The 16993-nt window shown below is 36.1% G+C and overlaps 1 protein-coding gene and 1 pseudogene across 2 annotated transcripts; both read left to right on the top strand.

Moving 5' to 3' along the window:
* The first annotated feature begins 3781 nt into the window (after positions 1-3781).
* On the top strand, positions 3782-7139 carry LOC147478311 (uncharacterized). The gene is made up of 8 exons (XM_086586212.1): positions 3782-4042; positions 4128-4288; positions 4431-4580; positions 4756-5095; positions 5201-5274; positions 5371-5461; positions 5557-5666; positions 6722-7139. Exons 1-8 carry the CDS (start codon positions 3782-3784, stop codon positions 7137-7139), a joined length of 1605 nt encoding a protein of 534 aa, XP_086442338.1.
* Positions 7140-8789: 1650 nt separating this feature from the next.
* LOC147478312 (cysteine desulfurase 1, chloroplastic-like) lies at positions 8790-16424 on the top strand (annotated as a pseudogene). The gene is made up of 11 exons (XR_015209859.1): positions 8790-9086; positions 11355-11471; positions 11585-11744; positions 11849-12037; positions 13064-13213; positions 13333-13405; positions 13509-13572; positions 14713-14813; positions 15072-15216; positions 15763-15884; positions 16015-16424. The product of XR_015209859.1 is annotated as a cysteine desulfurase 1, chloroplastic-like (transcript).
* The last annotated feature ends 569 nt before the right edge of the window (positions 16425-16993 follow it).

Here is a 16993-nt window from a genome sequence, read left to right on the forward strand (position 1 = left end):
TTTTCATTCTTGTTTTAAATTCAGTATTGAATAATTGTCATTGCTATTCATTAGATCAATAAAGTTAATTAGTTCTTCATAAATTAGTTTCATTTTCCATTAATTACTTAATTTCAATTGAATAGATTTACTTATTTGTCATTATTGGTTTCAATCAATTCTTGCATGAGTAGCTTCTATTTGAATTTAAATAAGCAAAGTTAGAATCTTTTTACCATGTCTTGCTTAAATTCATATAGAAATGATAGTTTGATGAATCAAGGCTAAACCTCCATTAGAGGGGGTTGAAGAAGCCTTGATGAAGCTTGATTTTTGTTAGCTTAGAAATAGTCGTGATTTTCCATTCCATTCTAGAAAACGATTAGTTCACCATGAGAATGGGTTTGATTGTTTCACATGCTAGATGTTAGTTGGTAGAGATCACCATGAACAACTAGGGATTAGAATTACCAATTTGTTTTGCGAAAGGATTTTGATTTAGATCACGACATTTGTTAGTTAGTTGATTGAGTTGAGTTAAGGTGGAATCAATCCCCCCTAATTCCTTATCATAGTATCAATTTAGTATTTCCGTAGTTGAATTATCATAGCTAGTATTTTAGTATTTGAATTGCCATCGTAGTATAATTCCGTCATAAAACTCTCATTGACTTTAGTAGGATTGATAAGCTAGAAAACACGAATGCTAAAGAACTAGGAGTGGAACGAATCTTCTATTCCAACTCTATTTCAATAGTATCGAGAGTAGAAATCTTTGATAAAAACCTTCACGCCTGTTTAGCTTTAGTTTTACTTACGTGTAAGTTTCACCATTTATGTGTAGGTAAAACTATCGATTTTACTTTTATCAGGTCACTTAGAGGGCAAACAAGCGATAGTTTTACCCATCTGAAAATATGTTAGCCGCGCCGTGTCAAGTGACACTATCTTTCATGTTACTCTGATTGCGCCAGTTAAAGACCAAAATACAGGACCCAAAGTCGCGATGTCATTGGCCTCCAATCTTAAAACAATTGATAAATGCACCTCTATTTTTTTTTAATCTTTTTGTGGTTCTAACATAACTGGAATTTTTGCAGCTAGATTATGCAGCAAGGAGTAAGGATGTCATTGGTTGTAAGGAGCCTTTTCAAAACATAGTTGTTTTCCTTGATGACATTTTATCAAAATTATAAATTCATTCTTTCAAGTAAGGGATCCCTTCAAGTAAACTGTTGTGTTACCACCATCGGCACTTTCAGGATGATACTAACAATTAGTCTCCCAGATTGATAATTAAGTATATTATAAGTGTTACTCACCTTATGTTTCACTCACGAACTCATTAGCAAAAGGCGGACATCAAAAAAAAAAAATTAGGGTTTTAGACTTGCCCCCCAATTTCAAAGATGAATAAGACTTGCCTCCCTAAATTAAGGGAAATTAGACTTGCCCCCCCAAACTCAGACTCTGTCAAAGGGTAGTTGGGACATTTCACAAAGAGATGACGAGGGGCAAGTCTTATTCATCTTTGAAATGGGGCAAGTCTAAAAAAATTAAGTAGAAAGTGAAAGACTTCTGAACGTTTGAGTTAGTTGGGAAATGAGACAACCACTTAAATTCAAGGGTTATTTAGGTTTTGGTCCTCCTAAATAATAGATATTTGGGGTTTGGTCCGCACTAATTGGTTTATTAGTTTTTGGTCCTCCTAAATCCTCTTGACCGGTGAGTCAACCAAAGTCCACCAAGTTGACTGTCTGTAGGCTGATGGTATTTTCATAATACCCATCATACCCTTGGGTGTGCGAGGCACGTGGGTCAAGAGTCAAATGTTGGTCAAGTTAACCTTATTCAGGACTCAACTTCACCACAATCTGACGACAACTGATGAGACATGTGTATCATCAGAATCTCAAAGATATGTTAGGAAGAAAAGCGGGAAACTAACTAAAATCCCTCCACTTTTTTTCTCTAACAGCAACTCTCTCATCTCAAACACAATCTCTCTCTCTCTCTCTCAAACACAGTCTCTCACCTCTCATAGTCACTCTCAAACGTAAAGGAGCTTGATTGGCTTGCTTGGTTAGGTATGATATGATTTAATCAGTGAATGCATGCTTTTATGAACTTTTTTGAACGTTGTTTTGCATGTTTGCATATTTTGATTCTTTGTTAATATTAGAATTAAAAATTAAGGTTTTAAACAGTAAAAAATTAGGTATGTTTGATTGTTTATTGCTATTGCATGTTATTGAATAAAAAATAGGGTTTTAGATGTTGACCATGTACTTAGATAATCTACATAGTAATTGTTTATTTTAAATTAGGGATTTTGTATTTGACATTTCGATTTCATAATTGTTTACATGATTTGGTACATTATTTGATGGTAATGTTTACATGATTTATTGTGTTTGACACTTCGATTTCGATTTCACGTTATTTTATCAGTGATGTGGTTTGGCAAAAGGAAGTTTGTTGTTCATTTGGGCGGTTTATGGAAGGATGTTACACCTGGTTTGATATGTTTGGTTGTCTACTCTGCTGGATTGAGGAGAATATTAACTCTAGAAAGTGATGAGTTGAATTGGATAGATTTTATCAAGTTCAAATGTATGTGCCTAGGAAGAAGGTGTCATCTGTCCAGTGTATCTTAGCAGGGCATTTGTGTGTACTTGGGACTGACTAACAACTTATGCTGATGTGGGAGAACATTATGGTAGAAAGTGATTATAGATTCCATTTGTTTGTTTCTTATGACCACCAGATAGTGCAGGGGACCACTGATAATTGGGAGAAAGACTCTAGGATCATGGGTATAGTGCCCACACATGACTCCAATCCAATGCCCACTCCACAGTCCAATCCAATGCCCACACCACAGTCCAATCCAATGCCCACATTTTGGTCCAATCCAATGCCCACACCTCAGTCCAATCCAATTCACTCACCTCAGTCCAATCCAATGCCCACATTTCAGTCCAATCCAATGCCCTCACTTGACTCCAATCCAATGCACTCACGTGAATCAAGTCCAGTTAACATTTTTTACTTTACTAAGCCAATTAATGAGTCAACTCTAGATGATTATGTAGACTTAACCAAAGAGATTCCTAAAACGCCAAAGAGAAAAAGAAAGCCTTATAAAAAGAAACAGTGTAATGTGAAGGACTTTGAAAGTCAAAGTGAAAATGAATATATTGTGGAGCCAACCATGGATCCACATTTGGAATCAACTGGTGAAACATATGCTATTGATATTGATGATGAAACAATTCATGTTGAAGAAGAGATTGAGTTTCAAAGTCAAAGTGAAGATACACATGATATAGGAGCAAATGATGTTGATGTTGATAAAGTAATTGATGTTGATAGAGAAATAACATTTGAACATGATATAGTGGATGCAATATATTTCATAATGATGTTATGGATGATGTCACTGATGATGAGCAAGATAGATGTTTTGATATGAGTAATGGTGTTGGGCCCTATATGACTCAGGAAACATGTTATGTGAGTGAGAAAGAATCTGATGAAGAAGATGAGGACTGGGATTATTATGAGGAAGAAGCTAGTGAAGCTAGTGATGATGATATTTCAAAACTTGAACTGGTGTCAGAGGGTGAGATGGATGTAGATATTCAGATAGATGAATTTGTGAAATCTACTAGAAACTTGTATGAAGCTGAAGATAATGAGAGGATTGAAGATCCAGCATTAGGCACAACAAACTTCAGCCTTACAAAAGGCCGGTATGACCTGGAGAACTATTTTGGAGTGTAGGAAGTTTATGAAAGACATGGCAATTGCTCAGAAGTTTAGCTTCAAACATAAGAAGAATGATAAGACAAGATATAAGTTGGTTTGTAAGGACCCTAAATGCAAGTGGTTTGTGAACTGCAGCAGAAAAGTTGATGGGCATACATTGAAGCTAAGGTTATTTAATCCCACTCATACCTGTGAAGGTGATAATAAGAATAACAAGAATGTGCAAGCCAAAGCTCCTTGGGTTGCAAATGAACTAGAAGACTTTGCTAGGGCTCATCCAACTTTTGCACCAGTAGACTTGCATAATGAGATCTATAATTAGTATGGTGTACTTATATCTTACTGGACTGCTTGGAGAACTAAAGTTCTGTTACTAGAGAGAATCAATGGTAATTATGAAGAGAGCTACATACATGGTGGTGTCAGAATTGAAGAATCAAATTTTGAAAAGGAATCCAGGAAGCATTGTCAAATGGTATAAGGATTCATTAGATGATTTTGTGGATTTCTTTGTTGCATTCAAGCAATCATTGGATGGGTTTGTGAATGGGTGTAGGCCAATCGCGCATCATTGGACTTGATGGTTGTTTCCTTAAAGGCAAGTATGGAGGATGTTGTCTTAGTGTTATTGGACTTGATGCTATGAATGGTATTTTCCCTCTTGCTATCTTCATTTGTAGGGGTGAGGATAAATACACTTGGCATAAGATGTTGGAGTTGTTGAAGCCTCACTTGAACAAGCATCCATCAGGGCAGCTGACATTCATATCTGATAGGCAGAAAGGTCTCATTGAGGCAGTAAGCAATAACTTCCCATATGCTCACCACATGTAAAATTAACTTGTTTATTTTGAATTACATTTGTAATTATACTTATTATCTTTTAACGTGTCATACTTTTTTTTTTTTTTTACAGGTTTTGCTTTAAACATATGTACAAAAACTTTAAAAGTGTTTTTAAGGGTGATTACTTGGAGAGTTTTGTGTGTGTGTGTGGGGTTATAGGATAACTACACATGAAATCTTTATGGAAACACTAGAACATGATGAGAAGAATGCCAAAATATGGTTAGAGAAGCAACCTAAGAGGACATGGGCTAGGGCATACTTTGATCTAACATCAAAGTGTGATGTTCTCACTAGTAATTTTAGTGAATCCTTCAATGCTTGGATCCTAAAGATAAAAGACAAGCCTCTATTTCAGTTCATGGATAAGTACACTCTCACTGTTATGGTACTTATGCATGATAGAAGAGAACTAGGTTTGGAACTAACTGATGGTGATTTGGTACCAGCTGTAAAAGATATAATTAAAAGGTTGGAAAAGAAGTACCATAAGTATAAGGTTTCAGGGGTTGGACCAAATCAATTCTTGTCAACCAATACCAAGAATGGTAAAAGGTTTATTGTGGACTTAAATCTTTTAACTTGTGAATGCATTGTGTGGCAGATGACAGGGATACCTTGTGTCCATGCTATATTTGTCATAAGGCCAAGAAGGCCTAGTAGAGAGAGTTGGGCCAAGTGAGTTGTTACTTTGGCACTTAATTTATTGTGACTTATAAATTTTACTTTCCTATCACTTATTGATTTTTTATTTTTTTTTCACTTAATTTGTAGATATTGCAGTCACTACTACACTGTGGAGTCATTTAGAGCAACCTACGCAAGTTATATCTATCCAGTAGCCAACCAAGAATATTGGGACAAGGTCAGGTCAATTCCTTTTACCCTTAAATATATATATTAATTTGATTCCAATTTCTTGCTCATTTAATTTGATTCCAATGTCTTCTTTGTGATCAGATTAAACCTACAAATGTTGTATTACCTCCTCCCAATAACAGAAATCCTGGAAGACCAAAGAAACAAAGAATAAGAGGAAGAGATGAAGAAAAATCAAGTGGCAAAAGGAAGTGCAGGAGATGTGGTTAAGTAGGACATAACACAAGCATATATTTGTATGGATTGTGTATATATTTGTATAATTATATGTTGTATTTTAGGGCTACTCACACCAGCATTTTTATAATGCTGACCCGATTTGCATGTTTGCTTATCGGGTGTGTTCATTCAATGAACATAGTTGATAAGTTTTGACAGGTTTAGTGTTGAAGAAGGTTGGTTGCTGCTTGTGGTTTGTGTTAGCGTTGCATCTCAAGATATGTTTTGCTTTCCCTTGAGGTGATATAGATTTTTAGTCTAGACAATGTTTTATGTATTTCATTTGTAAATTTAATTAAAGAGTTATTGAAAAGAGATTTGTAACCTAATTTTATTTGTAAATTTTTGTAAGGAAGAAGACTTTTGTTTAAATGTAAATTTTTATTGGTTTTTAATTATCCGCATATTTAAACTGTTTATGGGTTTTTGGGAGTTGAGAGTGCGTTCACACCTCGGAGATCGAAGAGTCGGGGACAAATAATATTTTTTCCGAATTCTGTCGAAATCCGGGGCGTGACACAAGTGCTACCTCTGGGAGCCACCCTTGCTGAAAGGCACATGATAGGGGAGTTTTCTTGCCCCTATTGCCTCAAGGAGCTGGAAACTGCAGACCACATTTTCTTTAAGTGTGATTGGGTTAGAACTGTCTGGTTTGGATCACAAGTAGGGGTGAGAGTCCACAAGGAGCAAAAGATGTCGGTAAAAGATAGACTGGAACAGGCAGTAGGGTGGTGCTGTAACAAGAACAATGAGTATAGACTGGCTGGTACACATTTGGTTTTCATGCTCCACCAAATCTGGCAAACCAGAAATGAAATCAAGTTTGAGAAAAAAAAAAAAAAAAGGCTAATCGAGAAGGAATGATTAGGAAGAGCAGAGGGAGAGCTGAAAGATGCTACTTGGCATACAGAGAAGAATCTCCTAACTCTCAACCTAATACAAATATAGCATGTTTTCAATTTGAGGATGATTTTCATAGCATACCAAATGACAACATAATAATTAGGTTTGATGCATCTTTTTGCAGGAAAACTGGATGGGCTGGAGCAGGAGCAATTGCAGCAAACGATGAAGGATGCATTGTGGGGGCTGCTGTTAGACGCTTTAAGGCTTTGGAGGCAAAGCAGCAGAAGCCAGCTAGAAAGAAGGAAGGTATGGCACCATTCCGGCAAAAGAATTTGGGAAACAAAGCTTTTGTGTTTCAAGGGGATAACTTGGAAGTTATTGGAGCTTTAAACCAAAGCTCCTGTAGATGGGAATGGGAGGCTGTAAAAGGGTGTATAAACAGTTGTCTGTCTGGAAGTAAGTCTTTTGTGTTTAGATGGATCAGTAGGTCTTTAAATGGGGACGCTGACTTGCTAGTTGCTTGGGCTCGAAAGCAGTTAGGAAGCTCGGATCTTCCAAGTTGTATAGTGGCTTCAAACTGCAGTCCTTTGGTTGTTTGATGATGATGAGTAATATATAATAGTATGATTTGCACCAAAAAAAAAAAAAAAAAAAAAAGTCCAACTGACACACGGTATTTAAAGTGTTTTATACTAAGAATGCCTATCTTAAACTGACCAAAATTGGTGCACCATCTGACCATCATACCTAGTCAATTTACTATTTAATCTTTATTGCCACAATCTCAAACTATCACTTCTTCCATTTCAACACCAACTCCTTAATTGGTAGTTTGATGCTGGCACAAGATAACACCTCTATTTTCCAGCAGAAACACCCTTGGATAAAAGGCTAAACTCAAAAATTCAAAAGGGTACATCGAGTAGCATTTGTTGGAGAGTGCAAGTGTGCAACTGTGAGTTTTAAAAGGTTGCTGTAAGTTGAGAGTTTGTGACAAATGAGGAGTAAACAACGGCAGAATTTGTGGGAATTAAGGTTCTGATAGATCAGCTGCATCAGTCAATAGAACTTGGGTAAATCACTGTACTGTAGCGGGAACTCACCAAAGGTTTAGAACATGCACCAAGAAGGAAACAGACGCGGGGTTTTTTTCTCTTGAAGGGTAAGTTATTGTCCTGTTATTGCTACTTAAAGCAGAGCAGAGGTACATTCCCTTGGTATAAAACTATAAATAAATAGGCATGTCTAAGAGCAAGAGCATGGGTAACTCTGATGGAGATCTATGCACCAAGACATTTTCTTCTCAATGAAAAAAAATGGAAGAGTATCTCAGCCAAGGTATAATTCGAGCATAGTGGTTTTGATAAATTTCTTTTGAACGATGTTTTGTCATATCTTCTTTCAGGTGCAGTGGAGAAGTAGACTATGTTTACTAACAACCGTGATTTTTTATATGTAGGATATTATAAAAGGAAATTATAGAGAAATAATTATTCTGAATGATTAACAAGATTAGTTGTTTTTTCGTTATCTCTAATAATTTTTAATTTCTAATCTTGAAATAGCTAGGGAAACGTATGCATCATTGAAATAATTATTCTTGAAATGTAAGATCCCCCCCTTTTTTTTTTACTTTTTTTTGTTTTTTGTTATTTTCTTACTTTTCTCTAGCTATTGAAATGTAAGATCTTTTGGTAATGGTTCTTCAGTGCCTTCACCACTACCATTTTGTTGGGTTTTAAAATTTGAAGGGCCCTTGGATTGCAATGACTTCATAAGCTAGCTAGAAATGACGAGATATTCAGAAAGCCGAAATGCAAGAATAGATAGAGTCTTGCTTGATGTTAAAGCTTTGTTGTGGTATTGGTTCTCAAGGTTCTCCGCAAGAAAGAATTATTTGTTTGAAATGATGATAAGAATTAAGTAGTAATGGGATTTAATTAGGATACTAGGGACAGTATGAGGATATGTTATACCTTGCTTCATAAATCAATAAAAGTTATGCTTATGTATCTTTCGTATGAGAATCTCCCTCATATGTGCAGTGTGCATTATGTTATACCTTGCTTCATACATCAATTCAATAAAAGTAATGCTTATCTAAAAAAAGGAAAAAGAAAAAGCACATCAATAAAAGTAATGCTTATCTAAAAAAAGGAAAAAGAAAAAAAACTTGTTCCGATTGCCATTATTAAAGGAGAGCTAGGTCCATGTTTCACTCCTTCAAACTGTGAGACAACAGAGAAACAATGGCAAACCATGGTTGCATCAATGGAACTGTAGATGGTTCTAAGTTCCCTTCACCTGTGCCTGTTATTGGTTTATACATAGCTGCAGCTTCTTTGGTGTGCATGCTATTGATGCTTTGTGATATCGTAGCTGGAATTCGTGCTAAAAAGCGATGGCTACCCTGTAAGCTATTCACACTCAATTCTGTTTCTCTAACTCTTCTTTCCATAGCAACTAAACTCCCTGTCGATCTGACGACCTCAATGCCGAGTGCCCAGGATCAGTTTTCTAAACTATGTGGGACTACCTTTATATGTGTCTGTATGGGTTTTCTCATGCCTTCTTTTGGAAATAATAGAGATGCCGATATTTTTTCAAATTTGATATCCTTGAGCATTTTCGTCATATCTACCGTCGTAAACATCTGTATACAAATACATACTGGAGTTATTGTTCTGTTCATCATAGAACATATCATAGTCTTGTGCTTTATGGTGCTATTGCTCTCAATGTTCTGGCAGATTTATCCGTCCATTAAAAAGAATAATAGCTTCACCACTAGGAGCTATAATAAGGTTCTTAGAAAAGGGAGCAGTAGCATGTTTGGTCGATTGAGGGGATGTTACTTGTGCGCTTATTGCTATGATCCACAATTTACAATAAGCAAAAACCTGGTGTCTGCGGTGTTGGCACAATCTGCCTATTGTGTTTAGTCATCTTAATACAAGCTTTAATAAGATCTCTCATTTTGAAGCGAGTGAAGTTTTGTTTTGGGATGTCTGATTATGATTGGTCGATGCCAATAATAGTTGTCACCCAGATTCTCACTGTCATAGTTGGAACTTTCCCAGTTGTCTTTAGATGGCTAGCATTGTTTAGGCGCATGGAATACAAATCGAATTTTCATACTGTCCAAATTTTTGGAATTCAACTCGAAATCGAACCTTGAAAAGGGGTGACTATCTATAGATTATACACGTTCTGTGCATGTTTATTCAATAGAATAGTCTGGATAGCGTCGTTGTTGATGGTGTGCCCAATATCGCTAGTCGTCACTTATTTATTGGTCCGGACAAAGAGGATACACACCTCTATTATCTCGGTCGGTGGGCTAGTGAGTATATTGTGCGAAAAAGTGTGGATGATATAATCAGATTAAGGGAGGTTTGCTGTAGTGAGCCCCTTACTAATCTACTGCAACTCTCTTCGAAAATACCCATACCGCTCTGATTTTTTTGATCTTAGAACGGAGTTTGAAATGGGATTTGGAATGGAATATACTCCCATGACTCTTCCAGTGGTAGCCCTCGTGAAAATTGCACAAGTTTCCTTACCAGGTAATCTTGTTGGATCTCTAGTACACGATTCAAACAAGCCCAAGAAATCATTCTCTTCATTGACCAAACACTAATGCCACCGGTCGCAAAAGAATTCTTTTCATATGCAAAAGATTTGTGCAGAGATGGCGACTTTAGTGGTCTGCTCCCTGAGGAGTATCGTCCCCAACGTCAATCCGGTTTGCATCTGGATCTGAATCGTGCTCGTCAGATCCTTTTTAAATTGAAGGAATCACCGGTCTACAATATTAATAGAATTCTTCATGCCATTATTGGTCGCATCCTTGCTGAAACCCCTCAACGCTTTGAAGATCTATATACATCTATAGAGAAAGTGTTTGTCGAGATGTTGCATTGGGTTTTTAGACAACTACCGATTGCTATATTCAAATGCTTGAGTGAGAGCCCAACTGAGGAGTTCGAAGAAAGAGCACGACTTGCCATGAAATTCCTCTTTCAAATCGAATCTTTGGACGATCATATTGAATGGTCACTTCGGAGGATCTGGTATCTCAGAGTTTCTAACGGAAACGGATGAAGCTTCTACAGAGTTTGGAGGTGCACTGGCACGGCTGAATGAGATTGTTCGGAGGCGGAAATGGCAGTTTAAGGGTGGAAACGAGACATACAGCCACCAAAATAAGGGTATATATTTTTGTTTTTGTTCATTTTGAAGAATCTATATTCACTATTTTATCTCTGAAGATTAGATTCATATTATGTTTGGTCGTATTATTCTTCTGTAAAATTTTATTCTTGTTTAAAATGGAAGGAGTAGTATTAAAACTCATAACCCCTTTTACCCTTTCAAACACTACTAATACTACTGTAAAATTATCAAAATTTTCGAAGCTTTTATTCTTTTTTCTTGTGCTGCAACTGCTTGCTTCTTCAAATGTTTTTGCTGTTGAAAAACAGTCAATTTCACTTGGGTATATTACTAAACCTGATTTTCCTATTCCCCACTAGGTATTACCAACTTTTTTAATGTTTTACAGCTCATTGGGTCAAATAATTCATCTTGGGTAGTGGGATATTGGTTTTAGACTTGTTTTAGTATTGAACGTAATAACCTAAGGACGTTTGAAAAGAGTTATGGATAAATAAAGTGTCTTTTGTTGGACAATGTTACGTTTTTTCATTAAAAATGCTAATATTTAAACAGAAGATTAGTACTACTTTAATTGTTGATGGAGCTTGTATGTAGTTTTTTTTTATTTATTAATATGGTTGTTTTGGGTGTTGTAGAATGTGAACAAGTCAAAACTGGTCTACTTGGATAAAGCCTACTGCTGTTTTGGACTCTCTACAAAACTATTACTCAACCTGTAATTCCAATGTGCATCGTGGTATTCATTTCTTGAGGTACTTATGTAATCTAGTATGTTTTTAGATCCCTTTTAACACAGTTGATGCAAGAGGTTTTACTGAAAATAATCTTCATCATGAATTCTAACTAATTTCTCCCTGCACTTTAGTGCAAGAGCTGCTGATGAATATGAATCAGCGCGGATAAAGGTGTCTCGTTTCATTAATGCATCAGAGTCTACTGAGATTGTTTTTACACGAAATGCGACAAAGGATATGAATCTTGTAGCCTACTCTTGGGGCCTATTGAATTTAAGACCAGGGGATGAGGTAAATCCTTGTACTTGGTTCTTCATTTTTCACTGGTTACCCAAGCATTTCAGCTTATGGCAGTTTGCTTGTCTCCTTTAAAATCTTCTTTTGCTTTCATGCAGATCATACTTACGATTGCCGAACATCACAGTGCCATTGTTCCTTTTCAAATTGTGGCTCAAAAGACTAGTGTGACACTCAAATTTGTTAGTTTAACAGAAGAAGAAGTTCTTGATATCGACGAGTTGAAAGAAATGTTGTCGAGAGAAGATTTAAACTTGTGGTCACTCATCATGTCTCCAACACTCTTGGTAGGCGTGTTCTTTTTATTTTTAAAGTTTTCTGTTCACCTTTCTCATGCCTTGTCTCTGTTAAAGCTTTTATTCTACCTGGTGTGATGGCTTGATGGGTATTTTCACCCTTCATAGATGTTCACATGACCCTTTTCGAAAGAGTGTGTGGGCTTAAAAATAGAAGAGCGATGAGGGAATGTTTATGTTTAGTTGGTTTCAGTTATATTTAATTCAAGGTAAGTGATAATCCAAGGTTAGAATGAAGGTGGTTATTGGACAGAAATATTTTTGAAAAATTAATGGAAAGTAGGATAGTGTGGGTCGTAGTTCACTATAACTTGGTGTGGCATGGGAGTTGATTGAAAGCTCATGAGCTCATGAGCTCAGGTTGTCAGTTGTCACACTGTTAAACTGTGCAAGGAGAAAAAAGACCGAGAGTTTTCTAGGTAATTACAAGAGGAATAGACTTAGGAGACAAGAGTTGATTAGGTGTATGCAATGAGTCGACACAGAAAAGACTGACCACATGACAACAAAATGTGATTGGTCCAGACAAGCAACTTAAACCACCTCAGAAAATGGGGGCTGTTTTGAAGGGGGTACCTCCAAGAGGAAATGGTCGTTTATATCCATCTTCTTCTTATACTCTAAATAGCTCCAGTACGAATTTATTCACTGCTTTAGAATCACCAGTATATTACAAACTAAGTTACTTTGTCACGGATACAAAGTGACTGATATCCCTGATTTCTTTTGATTTTTGTTAATTCATTCTTATCGAGTTATCATTGTCATGGTCAACATTTTATAGGCAATACTGAGGTTGACAATGTATAATTCATTATTTTGTGTTGTATACTCTATTTTCTTCATTGATTTACATCTGTTGTGTGACATTGTAATTATAACTAGGCTTTTTCCAGTGTTTATTATTTTGTTGAATAGAACAGAACTGGTTCTATTCTTTGTTGCATTTGGCAGAAGTTCTTAGTTCGATATGTTGTTTGAACATTTTTCCATAATGGATTATCTTTGTGTTTTTAGGTTCTGTTCTTCCAATTAAGGATATTACAAGTTGGTCTCACAATGTTGGGGCAAAAGTACTTGTAGATGCATGCTTGTCAAAGTGTTCCACATATGGTGGTTGATGTGCAAAGTCTAGATGCCGATTTCCTTGTTGCATCATCGCACAAGGTTCGTATAGTCTAAAATGAGGCTTTTGACACCTATTTCTACATGTATTTTAATTGTTGTTACTATGTTTCATCCCAATGATAATCCATACATGAAATTAAGTAATAAACATGTCTCAGATGTGTGGGCCTACAGGCGCTGGATTCCTATATGGCAAAAGTAAGGTCTTGTCTGGCATGCCTCCTTTCCTAGGTAATCTTGGACTGAAAGGGTTTTCTTAGTAAGAAATTTTAGTTGATATTCAAGTTTAAAGGCTGGTTCTACCACAATGTGTAACTTGCTTTTTATGTTTCAGGTGGTGGCGAAATGATTTCTGATGTATTCTTAGATCATTCCACTTATGCAGAACCTCTTTCCAGGTTAGTGAATTTGTTTGGAGCCTAACATACACTAAACTACAAATGGAACGGCTAGAATTGTGCACTACAAATTGAATGACTAAAATTGTGTATGAAGTTAGAACCCATTATTTGATGAGTCACATAATTTAATTTGTAAAAGAGCACTGATATATATCTCTGAGAAGATTGATATGGCCTAGGTTTCTGTCTAGAAAGTTCATTTGCCTGGTCATTTAATCGCTTGTTAACTATTCCTTTTCCCTTTTGCTTCCACACACCTATTATATTTCATTTTTGGTTAGGTTATTGACACCAAGTCTATGGTTTAATCACCTGCAGACTGTTGTTGCTCATCTGCCTACCCCATATTGGACAAATGGTCTGTTTGTATGCATATTCGTGCATTTATTTGATTGCTTGAATTCCTGAAGTGAACTGGTTTTTAACAGTAGCTTAGAAACTCTAATTGCTAAATCAAGACTTTATGATCTGATCTTTTGTTTATAACAGGAACATAACCTTTTTCCTTTTTTTGTTGGCAATATCACGTGCTTCTATCTTTCTACTACTTTGAAGACACACTTCCAGAGTTTAACTATTCTTTCCCTTTATCTGCTAGTTTCTTGTTCTCTATTACCCTAAAATGAGTATTTATTTTCTACAAAGTTTGAAAATCTACTGAAAACCTTATGATATACAATTTAAAGTTTCTGTAAATAGTTTTGGTTTATCTGGAACAAGATGAAATCAGTGATGTAACATAAATCTAATGCATGTAATAACACGGTTGGCGGTCCTATACAACTTTTTTTTTTCCCTTTTCCTTTGTTTTTTTTTTTTTGAAAATGAAACAAATTATAAGGTACTGCGTACATAATAAATTAGTATATAAGACCTTCATTTTGAAAAGGTCCTCATTCACTAGATCTTAAAAAGTTTTTGTCACTAATAACTATAAAAAAAAGTGACAATCTAGTTTCTAAGTAATTTAGATATTAGCTAGCTAGCTTAGTAAGAACCTTGTGTGTAACAAAACTCGCTTTCACCTACTTATGACTTATATACGTAATGAATCCCAGGAAAGAAAATAGAAACTAGAAAATGTTTGATCTTACTATCAATCTCTGACGTGGATCTTTATTTGCTCAATTGTACCAGATTTGAGGCTAGAACTCCTGCAATTGGGGGGAGGTTATAGGGCTTGGAGCTGCAATTGATTATTTGTCGGGATTGGCATGCAAAAGATCCATGATTATGAGGTGAGCAAATCCTTCCCCACCCCCCTCTTCTCTCTTTCATCTCTATATGTTTCTAGTGATGTCACCTTGTTGGTATCTTGATTATTTACGAATTTTAGAACAGCTAATTGGAAAGTATTGGCCAAATCATCTCTTTGCTGTAGCTGGCTGTCTTTTCAGTACTTAGTTATTGTTAAAATCGTTAGGTTTATCTATATTTTTAAGGTTAGAGACTTTAGAGAACGTTGTTAAACTACTCCTTGTTCTGTGTCCATGCAGACAGAGTTGGCTACATATCTTCATGAAAGCTTGCATCCGCATATATGGCCCTGTTCCTTCAGAACACGTCAGTCGTGCTGCTCTTTGTTTGTTTAATGTTGAGAATATACATCCAACAGACATTGCAACTTTTCTTGATCGAGAGGTAAGATTGTGAAACTTTTTCAAATTTAGTGAGAGACTTGTTTATTGTGTGTTACCTTCCTCTTTAGTCAAAATTGTTTATTATGTCTCTAAATATCTATTCTATTATATCATTTGAGGAGACTGGAGAGCACTCGTATCTTCATATTTTTACTGTATCTATCATTTTATCATATTCTCCTGAGAGGACACATTTTTATTAGGGTGAACTAGTGTTACCCCCCTACTAGATGAGCCAATTAGGATTCCCCAAACTAGATGGGAAATTAGGGTCTCCCAAAAAACACACACACAAAAATTTGGTCAACCCAATTTGACTGTTTTTTGTGTGTATTTAGGGGGGGATCCTAATTGGCTATCTAGTGGGGGGAATCCTAATTGGCTCATCTAGTGGGGGGTAAAATTGGTTAACCCTTCTTATTATGGATATATATACACGTAACACATGTTAGCTACCTACAAGTTTCTGGCTTTCTATGTTTTATTGTTTCAGTATCAGGTCATCATTGCGCTCAACCTCTCCATCGATACTTGGGAATTAATGCAGGTGCGCGTGCTAGTCTCCACTTCTACAACACAAAAGAAGACGTTGATGCATTCATTAGAGCCTTGAAGGGAACAATTGACTTTTTCATTTCCTCTTCATAACGGGTCTCCCATCTGAGTTTTGTACGTCGTTTGTGTTCAATTTATTCCTTACACTAGTGTTCTTTCATATATATTATGTTAAAATAATTTGTAGTGTCATCTTTCTTGTGATCTTATGACACTGGCTTCATTTTATAATTGTTTCAAGCAGTAGTCACTTCCCGGAGGATCTGGTATCTCAGAGTTTCTAACGGATGAAGCTGCTGCTTTGACAGTGTTTGGAGGTCCACTGGCACGGCTCAATGAGATTGTTCGGAGGCCTGCAGGGGAAAGGAGAGTTTAAGGGGTGGAAACGAGACATAAGCTGAAGACACAGCCGCCAAAATAAGGGTTTTATTTTTTTTTTTTTATATATCTAAAGTGTAAAAGCTAAAGTTTAATTAACTATTCGATTTCATTTGTTTGGAATTGTCATGTATATTTTTGTTTTTGTTCATTTGGAAGAATCTATATTCACGTGGTCTAGTGGAGTAATCTGGTGTCGTATGCTGCATTTCTAAGCTGGAAACGGTTCCTCGATGTTTTGATTGAAAATATTGTCTCTGATTGTTCTAAGTTTTTAATTTTTTCTTTTGGCCTTCGCATTTTTCTTTTGTAGCCAAGAGATGTATTTCGAGTGGCATTTTGGCGACGATTGTTTGTACAGAACCACCCTGCATTCTAAAAGCTAAAAGCTCTTCCCTTCATTTTTGTTTGGCACTTAAATAGTAATTAAAATGTCAGTTAGACATTTGTATACAAATATTTACAGGAGTGATCGTTCTGTTCAACACAGAACATATTATTGTTTTGTGCCTGCTGGTGCGCTATTGCTCCTAATGTTCTGGCAGATTTATCCGTCTACTAAAGAATACAAGAGTATTATCCCTAGTCATTTCAATGATCTAATTGCAAAAGGGAGCAGCACCATGTTCGATCGATTGGAGTTGTGTTACCGGTACGTTTACTGCAATGATACACAATTTTCATAAACCCGATGTATGGAGCTGTCGCGTAATCACCCCATTGTGTTCAGTCGTCCTAATACAAGCTTCAATAAGTTCTCTTATTCTAAAGCAGCTGCAATTTTGTTCAGGAAATTCTGATTACGAATGGTCAATGCAAACAATTGTTGTCAGCCAGATTCTCAC

Source organism: Coptis chinensis, chromosome 9 (assembly GCF_015680905.1).
Source record: "Coptis chinensis isolate HL-2020 chromosome 9, ASM1568090v1, whole genome shotgun sequence".
NCBI classification, from domain to species: Eukaryota; Viridiplantae; Streptophyta; class Magnoliopsida; order Ranunculales; family Ranunculaceae; genus Coptis; species Coptis chinensis.

Bases quoted from the DNA above. Each gene is read 5' to 3' on its own strand.
- LOC147478311 (XM_086586212.1), top strand. From the start codon at position 3,782: ATGGCAATTGCTCAGAAGTTTAGCTTCAAACATAAGAAGAATGATAAG. The intron at 4,043-4,127 runs GTAGACTTGCAT...TTCTGTTACTAG, and splicing joins CTCATCCAACTTTTGCACCA to AGAGAATCAATGGTAATTAT. The intron at 5,667-6,721 runs GTGCAGGAGATG...ATCTTTTTGCAG, and splicing joins AAATCAAGTGGCAAAAGGAA to GAAAACTGGATGGGCTGGAG.